Source organism: Centropristis striata, chromosome 12 (assembly GCF_030273125.1).
Source record: "Centropristis striata isolate RG_2023a ecotype Rhode Island chromosome 12, C.striata_1.0, whole genome shotgun sequence".
NCBI lineage: Eukaryota > Metazoa > Chordata > Actinopteri > Perciformes > Serranidae > Centropristis > Centropristis striata.
Window position 1 is genome coordinate 32,030,311 of NC_081528.1, and position 11,070 is coordinate 32,041,380.

The 11,070-nt window shown below is 36.5% G+C and overlaps 1 protein-coding gene across 1 annotated transcript; it reads left to right on the top strand.

The window, feature by feature from the left end:
- The first annotated feature begins 250 nt into the window (after positions 1-250).
- On the top strand, positions 251-10,744 carry pola2 (polymerase (DNA directed), alpha 2). The gene is made up of 18 exons (XM_059346246.1): positions 251-634; positions 1,441-1,565; positions 1,676-1,764; positions 1,887-1,944; positions 2,042-2,151; positions 2,704-2,903; positions 3,129-3,217; positions 4,659-4,811; positions 5,674-5,736; positions 5,889-5,940; positions 7,097-7,215; positions 7,348-7,386; positions 7,512-7,585; positions 8,369-8,477; positions 9,289-9,395; positions 9,583-9,639; positions 9,721-9,847; positions 10,352-10,744. Exons 1-18 carry the CDS (start codon positions 550-552, stop codon positions 10,502-10,504), a joined length of 1,809 nt encoding a protein of 602 aa, XP_059202229.1. The 5' UTR covers positions 251-549; the 3' UTR covers positions 10,505-10,744.
- The last annotated feature ends 326 nt before the right edge of the window (positions 10,745-11,070 follow it).

Genomic DNA, 11,070 nt, shown 5'->3' on the forward strand with positions numbered 1-11,070 from the left:
GATTAATGATTCAGAAATGTTTTTTTTTTCAGGCCTCAGGGTTTAAAATAATATATATATATATATATATATATATATATATATATATATATATATATATATATTATTTTAAACCCTGAGGCCTGAAAAAAAACATATATATATATATATATATATATATATATATATATATATATATATATATATATATATATATATATTAAAAACTCTTGTGGTGACCACTAGGTGACATTAGAGGCTTTTTTCGTCGTTGCGCTGCTGACTTCCGCTTAACATTGTTATGATGTGACGTAAGTTCCGGCCGCCAACGCAGGCAGCACTTTTTCGCGGTAAAATGAAATTAGCGAGTTGTTAGCTGTTTATCTGATGCTGTCTGCTATCTAACGTGAAGATAATTGCTGTAGGTAGTGTTTATAAATCGCATTATTGAGAGAAATAGCTCGTCGGTGTTGCTATGAAGTGAGAGCGAAGCTAACCATAGTTAACGTATCATTGGACTCTTTATCCTCTCAATAACTACAAAATCTAGCAACTTTACAGAAAAAAACAATGGCACTAGTGACCGGAGAAAGCCTGAAATCAGAGCTGGGAATGTTTGACATACCCTGCGAAGATGACTCCGTCCTTGACAAGAGTAAGTAGCTATTTCTTGGGAAGTATGTCGGCTACAGTTAATAAAATGGCATTCATTTTACCCCAACATCCACCCAAATATGCTATAACGTTAGGCGATAGTGCTGCTGCAATTATATATCGATTATACTGTATGGATTGTGTCTGTTTGGTAACTGTGTTTGAGTTTTCTTGCTAGTTGTGCTCGTTCCTCGATAGCACTTGAGTTTAATGTTGTGCATGTTACTTTGAATAAAGTGATTGAAACGGCTTGTAATATAAGTTAAATGGTATGAGAGGACTACTTGCACACGGGGCACATTTTGAAAGATCAAACTTTGTTGTAATATTTAATTTGTCACTCTCTGCAAAATGCTGTTAAAACATATTTGGTTGTCTATGGCACAAAACATTTAATTTAATGTGATAAATATTAGAAATAATGAACTGTAAGGTGCTGAAGAAGCTTAAAGATGCTTTAAAAATGCTTGAATTGACTTTAGGTTATGTTGTCTTGGTAAGTTATTTATATTAATGCCTAACATCAACCTTGACAGTGACTGACAGGTGCCCAAATCTGCTACAGTACAAATGTACTGTCAAATATGTGTTGATTGCCAACCTTCGATGTGCATCATGTCTCAGTGGTGTACAAATATCTGTAGTCATCATTCATGTGTTTATTTAAATGTAAAACCCAGTGCAGAGTGATAATAATAATAATAGTTATGTCTGCAGTTATTATCCTCCTGCTAATTGACAGCATTATTTAAAAGATTAAATGTCACATTTATGGATTTCCTCTTCATCCTACCTCCTCTGCCTCAGTGGTGGAGCAGTGTATCTGTAACAGGATACAGGCGGATGAGATGGTGCTGGAGTGGGTGGCCTACAGCACCACCAAGAATGGATTAAAACTCACCATGGGCACCCTGGAGCAATTTGAGCATGAGGTAATTAAATAGAATTTTCTTTTTTCCATTATATGGCTTGTGTTACTGAAATTATTGCTAAGCATTGGCACTGATTTTGTATTCAGTATTCAAGTTAATTTTCCTCACAGGTGTTGAACAAGAAGCATAAATCCAAACAAAGCTTCAGGAAAGAAGAAACTTACAACAGAACCAGAGACATCAACTCACTACAGGACTTGTATCCTTCACAGTGAACTAAGAAGAAAAAAAAACACTTTTAATCTTTTAAAATGAATCAGCTTTCTGTCATGAGTGTATGGTCGTGCCATTGTGTTGCAGTTCTTGACATTATTTGTTCAGAATCAAAGCTGAGGAAGAGGAGGAGAATCTGCTGGATTCTTACTCTACTCCTGCTAAGGTAAGACAGTTTTCCTGCTGATCTTTACACTTTTAGACCTGAATAAGTAGTTGTGACTCACTTGTGTGCTCGACCCTGTCTGTGTGTGCATGTGTAGGGTTCTCAGAAGCGAGCACTGACCACTCCTGAACACCCTCATTCAAAAAGAACTGCAGCTCTGCTGTCCAGTCCCGGTCTGCTGCTGTCTCCTGCCAGCTTTTCTCCCAGGTACTCAGCAACAACACAGAACCAACAGTCAGTGAGCTGCTGAATCCACATAAACACATGGTGCTTCCTGGTTTTAGCATTTCTTCACTGTTAACAAACAACTTAAAGGGGCAGTTCACCTCCCAATCAAAAATGCATATTTTCCCTCTTACGTGTAGTGCTATTTATCTAGTTATTTTTGGTGTGAGTTGTCAAGTGTTGGAGATATCAGCTGTAGAGATGCCTACCTTCTCTCAAATGTATTGGAACTATATGACACTTTGCTTCTGGTGCAAATTTTATTAATTCTGTAAGTAATAGTAAACTTTATTTATTGTATTTCTAAGTGTGCCAAATATAATAGTGTTAAAAAAACAAAAACATGCAGGAAAAGTCTTCAATTCAAACAGATCTCCTTTTTTTAAGAATATGTTTTCATGTGCAATTTTATGTTTTTCTATGAAGTGAAGGCATTTCTCGTTTTTGGAGCCAACAGAAAAAAGATTAAAACACTACACTAAATCACTTTTTTTGTTGCACTTTAACCAAATTCTTCCCTCCTTTCTTTGGAAGTGCAACACCATCACAGAAGTACAGTCAGCGAGGAGCAAAAGGAGAGGTGGTGGTAACATTCGGTGCTGTGCAGGGCACCCGCTGGGCAGGCAGGAAGGCTCTGAGCGACAGCGTCCAGCTGGAGCTGCTGGAGGCGCCTGAAGACTCCCTCCGCTGCAGCTACAAGTACATGTTCCAGAGGCTGCGCGATATTCGAAATGGTGAGAGACAAAATCGTAAAGAGCCTGCGAATGAATTCTGATAAATACTGGTGGAGTCCTTTTATTGTTAATCTTGTACAACCTGTCTTGTGACATAGCAATGCCATCAAACATTCTGCTTAAATGATACATTTAACAGTGTACGCCCTACTCTGATCAATAGAATCAGTTCATGTGATTACACATTGTTAAAGATGAAGATCTTTGCTTCTGTTTTTTCTGCAGTGTTGACGGAGAAGATCGAGGAGCTGGGTGACGGCCTCAGGTCTCACTTCAACATCGAAGAGTTTTCCCCCGTCTCTCTGCCTGCTCAGGTACAGAAAGGTTACTGCTGTGGGGGAAAAACATGAAAGTGTTTAACCCTTAATAGGACACTCATTGAAATACTTGCAAATTCCAAATTTCATCCCTAGGGAACATTGGAGGATGTTTCATACAGCCAGAATGTGTAAAAAGAACATACAGACCCGGTGGAGGGGAGTAATATTTTGAGTTTAAAGTGGCAAATCTAAGAGAAAAAAATTTGCAGATTTATGAGATTTAAAGTGGTGAATCTGGGAGAAAATAGCAGCTTTTTTCCCCGTTTTTTCTCGTAAATCTGCGACTTTTTTCGTGCAGATTTGCCACTTTAAATCTCTTAAATCTGCAACTTTTTTTCTTGTATATTTGCCACTTTAATCTAGTAAATTTGCAACTTTTTTCTCGAAATATTACCTGAAGTTACCAAATATAGTTCTTCGCCCGTTAAAGGGTTAACCTATGTTGATGTTTTATTTTTGTAATTGATTTGTATTATTCCTAAATACCAAACTTTTTAAACCTTAAATAAACCAGCCTACAAGTTTACTTATTGAAAAATGTGAAAGTTAGTTAGTTTTAAACTTTGTACATTTTTCACATTTTACAGCTGTTAAATAAAGTTTGGAAGTATATATATATATGTATATGTGTGTGTGTTAATGTTTAACTGTTAACATTTTTTTTATGTATTAAATCCTATTTGAAAGGAGGTTGCACAACAGTTGGAATCCCAGTAGCATGCCAAAGCAAAAAAATCAATGACCAAAAAAAATTAAAACATAGAACTAAAATTTCCAATTGGAGGAAGACAAAGTATTCATATTTCACTCATGTGTTTTTCTAGTGTTGTTTATTCCAGTATTTTCATATTGTATGTAATGGGGTACAAATCAGATTAAAGTAAATACTGTATCTACACTTATTGGTAACGCTTTATATTAAGGTCCTTGTAATAACCATTAATTAACAAGTAATAAGGCCCTTGTAAGTCCTTACAAGATGCTTATTAACATTACTGTGTGTTTATAAGCCTATATAAGTGTTAATAATGGCATTATAATACAGCTAATAGCAGGCTATAAGAAATGTATAATAAGAACATTAATAAAAGCCTCATGAGTATCTTATAATTCTTCATAATAGCATTACAAACACCCATAACCCACCCATTATGTCTTTGCCATGCCTTTATTAATCTTTTGTTTGCTTATTGATATTAAAATATACTTTATTGCTCATCTATTATAAGTTAACTATGCACTTGTTAACAGTTAACTATGCATTTTGCAGCTAAAGGGATCTAAAGCGAGAACAATGCCTTATTACTTGTTAATTAATGGTTATTACAAGGACCTTAATATAAAGCGTTACCCACTTATTCAATAAGAAAAGTGATTGGTGTCTATATAATTGAATCTAACTTCTGGCTTGTGTGTTTTCTTATCTCTCCTACAGGACAGTATAACAGTGTTGGGTCAGGTTTGCTGCGACAGTAATGGCAAACTGAATGCACACTCGGTTCTGTTGGAGGCGGGACCGGAGCAAGGTGGTCAGCAAGTCCCTGTGGACCTGTCGGAGCTGAAAGAGTACTCGCTGTTTCCTGGTCAGGTGAGCAGAAGAAAACTTCTTTCTATATTCTGCCGCTGTAAGTCAGTAGACTAGTGTTTATTGTTATTGCAGTGTAGATGAGCGGTGGTCTCTCCTTTTCCTGTGCACTGAGGTGTGTGTGCAGCAGGTTACACGGCCACCAAGAGTAACAGAGCATGCCAAGGACCTGGGCGGGAGACTCACTCAGTGTCTGACCGAGAACTCTGACAACAAATAACCCACTTAGGAATAAATACTGCAATGTATGCATTGCAATTATCCTGTCTATTTACAACTATTTTTGATTCCATATTCCTCAACATATCAATTACGACACTCATCTCAGTACTTCTTTTTCATTCCTACAGTGAACAAAACAATTGGTAAAAAAGCATTTAAGTTCAAAGCGCCATCGGACTGGAATAATCTTCCTTTAAACATACGATCATTGACGTCTTTTCATAGTTTTAAATATGCCCTGTCTTCTTATTTTGAGTTAAACTGCACATGTTTCAGATAATATTATGTCATATTTTTTCATTTTTTTATTTATTTTAAAAATGCAATTTCAATTTACAATAATATTATGTTACTTCTTTCAGTTTTACTAGGCTAATGTTATGGCCAACTTGTGGCCATTGAGAGGTTGTGATTATTCTTGTGTTCATTCTTGTGTTCATTTTTTGTTTGTTATGTTTGTGTTGATACCTGTTGTCTTTGTTGTTGTATGTCTGTAAATTGTTGAGTGTTTTGTTTTGTAATGTACTTTAGGACCCCCTCGAAAACAAGAGGATTCCTCTCAAGGGGTTTATCCTACTCAATAAAATTTCTGATGAAATACCAATATGTCTGCAGTAGATGAAACTCTGCTCTCTTTCCTCAGGTTGTGGTGATGGAGGGAATGAACACAACAGGAAGAAAACTGATGGTGTCCAAACTCTATGAGGTCAGCTACAAGTAGCAAGTTCTGCCTCATAAAGAGATAAAAAAATAATGCCAATAAAAAGCAGCATTTACTTGAAATATTGTTTCAAAATCCAAATCTAGTGGTTCAGAGCATCTCATACATCTCCTTTTGTTTTTCTGTCTTTTTTTCAGGGAGTCCCTCTTCCTTTCTACACTTCTGAAGTGAAAATGGAGATGGATGAAGGTAAGTGATGTTAATGTTTTGTAAACTAGAGCAGTGCCTGCTGAGGCAGATGCAGCTGAAGTTTTTGCAGAAGTGCAAAGCCAAACAACTTCACATTCGATAATTTGCATCCTCCGGCCTTGAACAATACTCCTGCCATGACACAGTTGTCTCTTCTAGCACTGGTAGAGGCTATGTTTGCAAATATTTGTAATATATACTTCTACAATTTAGTAAAGAACATTATACATTAAATGAAACAATCTCTCATTTGAAGTTTAGAGAATTGAATTATTCCACAATGTTTTTATCTTTTAATGTCAGGAAATATGTCCAAAGTCTGGCATGGCTTTACCAAATGTACCCTTAAAGCCCACATTTGTTCCAAATAAGTCAACTTAATTTTATTGATAAATAAATGTATATTTTCATAAGAGACTGCTCACATCCACTTTCAAAAACTTGTCAAAACCCACCTGTTCAGAACTGCTTTTAATGTATGACCAATGCTGTTGATTTTAATCATTTGTTTTTATTTGTAACTGCATTTTCACTGTGTTTTAACTGTAAAGGGTCTTTGAGTACCATGTAAAGATAGATAGATAGATAGATAGATAGATAGATAGATAGATAGATAGATAGATAGATAGATTGGTATTCAAGTACAATAGAATAAAATACTCAGGTAGCATTAATAAAAACAACAATAGAAAAAAACACAGCATAGAACAAGGACACTTAAAGTGTCCAAAAGTTCCAAAAAGCATCCCGCTGTTGTGCGTTGCAGAAATGCGCATGACAGTGCAAAAATAAAGATAAAAAACAGACAACAAACGTAGTAAAAACACAAAAAACTACAGAAATACACAGATCTGCTGTAACAGGCTGCCACTAGTACGGCGCCATCTTGGACCCTATAAATAAAATTTAGAACTATTAATTTGAATGAAACAATACATACTTGCTCTGTTAAAATCTACAATCTCTCACCTCTCAATAGCTATTTTTATTTTGATTCAGCTCCTTTCATATGGCCTGTAATTGTATTTGAAGTAGGTACATAGATGGTTAAATGTTCATCAGGAGTGACTGTTGTCTGCTTGTGTCAACGTTACTTTTAGTTCTTTGTCTCTTTCCTGTAAATTGAATAAACACTTGTCGCCTCATGTGGTTACAGAGCCGCTGAATGTGCTGGTGGCCTGCGGACCGTACACTCCCTCTGACAGCCTGACCTTTGACCCTCTGCTGGACCTCATTAATGTCATTGTCCGGGATCGTCCTGATGTCTGTCTGCTGGTATTGTCAATTTCTTGTACTTTTTTTTTTTGAAAATTTCAGATCTTTTCTTCTGTCAGTTTAGTGGCTTACAGAAACTAATTTCATGACTGCATGTTCTTTATAAATTGTTTAATTCTTTCTCTTTTGCAGCTCGGTCCATTTGTGGATTCCAAACACGAACAAATTGAGGTATGTAAAGAGTGGACAGTTTGTGTCTTTATCGCAGAATCACCATAAACGATTTATTTTAACATCCAAAGTCAATACATGACAATTTCTTTTGTTCAACTTATCTCCATCTGTTTCTGAAACAGAAAGCTCAGGTGACCGAGACATTTGAGGCCATTTTCTTGAGATGTGTTGAAAGCATCGTGGACGGCACCAAAAGGTTTGTTACACTTTTTACTTTTTGAGATGGTAAATAAAAAGGCCCAGATCAGAGGCAAAATGGCACTTGAGTGACAGTTGTGAATGTGTGAATTTTTTCATAGACGTGTAAGTTGTAAATGTACTCTTTTTAATTTCATTAATGAATTTTTGGATTTTTAATGTCACTATTGCTATCTTTCTTTTTATACATATATATATATATATATATATATATATTTAACTTTCATTACGTAGCCAAGTTATTTATTTATTTATTTATCACTTGACAATTTTTTTCATTTCGTATTTACACAGTCGCCCATAAAGTTGGAATAATTTTGTTTTCAGGCACAATCCTCTGTTAACTGTGGTTTCATTTTTGTTGTGACATGTTTGGAAGAGATTGATTAATAAAGTTTTGAGAAGATATACAGTTTTTCTGTCAAGAATAAATCACATTGTCACAATCATTTCATGGAAAGAGGTAAAAAATATTTTATTCAAACTTTATGGGCGACCGTGTATTATCCCCATTTCAATTCCTTTGTTTCGTCATGCGTAGAGAGGCATTTACCCATGTCAAATTGTCGGGGGGGAGGAGATTTAACACCTGCAAGCATATTGTTTTCTTTTTCCTTCCTTGGTTTTTTGCTGCAAATCAGAACACAAACAACTTCAGTAAAAGAAACTCCTGTCTCAAGTATTCCATATATCTTCTCATGTGTGTTTTGTTGACTGAATGTAAAATCCAGATAGATTTGTTTGGGATTCCTCTCAGTGAAATGTCTTTTTTTGTTCCCAGTGTTGGCTGTCGGCTGGTGTTTGTGCCCTCCCAGAGAGACATCCACCATCACTTCATCTACCCTCAGCCTCCCTTCACGCTGCCCAACCTCAGCAAGGACCAGGCCCAGGTCAGTGCACAGAGACCAGACTGTAGGACTGTACATGTAAACTAAATGTTTATTGCAGGGTCCCCAAACTTTTTTCAGTGGGGGCCACATCAACTTTTCTTTCTGTGATGGGGGGCCGGGGTCAGTCTATAACAGGAAATGATATGGGCCAAAGTGACCACCAGTGTTATTGTGTAAATATAACGATCATTTGTTGGCCTTGGCACCACCTGTTGGTTTGCCAAAAAGTAATAAAAAGTATTCACGTTTATTTGAAGTACCACAGATATTCCTTTTATTTTGTAGAAAATTAAAACACAAGCTGATGCCAGTTAACAATGATTTTGTTACAGGTACAGGTGAAAATAGATCTATTTTCCGTTTCCACATTTTGTTGACCGACTCTCTTCCGTTAGCTTGCCTTGCCCGCGAAAACTTAACGCTTACAGCTTGGCATCACGTAGATCGGAATATACCATTGTGTGTGTGAGGGGGTGAAAATTAGCTACTACTGTAAATAATTCACAACTAAGGTCAATTTTAATTAGAAAGCCTACCTTATTCATTACATGTGGATATTTTATAAACAAATATATAATAAATGCAATTTAAAAAAAACAGGCCATGTTTAGAGGGATTGTTTGGGATAGTTAAGTGGGCCACTCCAATTGCTTTGGCGGGCCGGAAGTGGCCCGCGGGCCGTAGTTTGGGGACCTCTGGTTTATTGTATTTGGGGAGTCACTCTTCTTAAAGTAGGTCCAGTAGCAACACCTTAATCCAACAGATTAATCCACATATCAGTCTCACATAGTGCTTCTTTTCATACTTGCAGCGTGTCACCCTGACCCCTGACCCCTGCACCCTGCTGATCGACGGCGTGACCTTTGGCTTAACATCCACTGACATCCTGTTCCACATGGGTGCAGAGGAGATCAGCTGGTGAGGAAGATTTTTTTTTTTCCTCGAATTCTGTTACATTATTCATACGACTCAGTCAAAGTTTATTCTGTCTTTGAATTTTTTTCAAGCACCAGAAGCAGAAGTTGAATAGTAATGATGATATATTTCAATGCATGGCATCATTTTACATCATTTTGTAGAAATAAAACTTGTGTTTGTGTTGCAGCGGCACTGGATCGGACAGGTTTTCACGCATACTGAAGCACATGCTGACCCAGAGGAGGTAGGAGTCTAAAAACTTTCTGCAGACTTTCTGCGGTATTTTGAAAGGGCTCCAACATTAATGCTTGTGATTCACGTCCAGTTATTACCCGCTGTACCCGCCTGTGGAGGAGGTGAACATGGATTATGAGAAGTTCCACAGCTTCGGTCAGATGCCGCTGACCCCCGACGTCCTCATCATTCCCTCCGAGCTGCGATACTTTGTGAAGGTACAGAACTCTTGTTTAACATTTAGTTTAGTTATTGATTACAGGCTCAAACTGGTCATTTAGTGCTTTATCGGGAAGGCCAAGAAACAGTTCAAAACAACAACATTTTGACTTCTGTAAATTATTTTGTAATATTTTATTTCCATGGAAATGTAATTTAATTTGTCTAAGGGGTTTTAATTGAAATATTTAACTTGATCCAAAGCATATAGATGGGCATTTTCGTTTTGATCATTTTACAGATTTTAATGCTTTATCGATATAAAAATTAGGGCAGCTTTCAGTTCAAGTTAATTTAATTCAGCAATGAAGTCAAAAACAAGGTTTAGCAACACAATGACTTCTGTAAAGAATTTCATATTAACAATTCTCATTAAAATACTGAAGAAATTACACAAGATTTCCTTCTTTCAGTGTAACTTTTTATTTCTCCAATTTCACTGAAGCCAAAACATTTAACATTATAATTAAGATTATAAATATTACGTGTCCCCCTGTCCTCAGGATGTGGTCGGCTGTGTTTGTGTCAATCCCGGACGGCTGACTAAAGGTCAGGTGGGCGGGACCTACGGCCGGCTGCTCATCCAGCGCAGCGCTCCGTCAGACGATGGGCAGAGAGCGAGCCCCTGTCTGGCTGCTCAGGTGGTGAAAATCTAAAACGAATCAAGACTTTGAATGCTTCTTGTCACCAGAAATGACCCAGGACCCTCCAGACACACTGATGTAAAAAACATTGAAGAAAAAACCCCATTTACTGCACTGTTGAAATTATCTTTCCCATGGCTTTTATTTTTATATGACAGACATGTCCTTGATGGTGTCATGACTGTGGTGGAATATCAGTCACTCAGAAATAACATCAATAACAATATATTTTGAATAAATTATTGTCCGTTTGTCATGTTTTTTGGTACTATTCTCTTACAAATACTAGTCGTTTATAGTTTGTCAGCATTAAATCTTTCTGTTGCTCTGATTTGAAGTGAAAGAATCCTCACAATCACAATCTTAATTGAGTAAAAGAAAAGACGTTTATGTATATATTAACTTCACTATGTATGTAATGTAGTTTAATGTGGTAGTTATTCCAGGTGAGAATTTTTTTATTTATTTAATGATGCAACATTTTGATATCCATCTCCAACATCCGGAAAACAAAAGCAACATTAAATGTCAACTTTGGTATCTTGCAGGATCCTATTTTCACCAAGTCTTATGTCTAA

What these genes read in the sequence shown, in the direction of transcription:
- pola2 (XM_059346246.1), top strand. Translation starts at nt 550, where the DNA reads ATGGCACTAGTGACCGGAGAAAGCCTGAAATCAGAGCTGGGAATGTTT. An exon ending in CCGTCTCTCTGCCTGCTCAG is followed by an intron (nt 3,218 to 4,658) that starts GTACAGAAAGGT and finishes TCTCTCCTACAG; the next exon opens with GACAGTATAACAGTGTTGGG. An exon ending in TGGTGTCCAAACTCTATGAG is followed by an intron (nt 5,737 to 5,888) that starts GTCAGCTACAAG and finishes TCTTTTTTTCAG; the next exon opens with GGAGTCCCTCTTCCTTTCTA.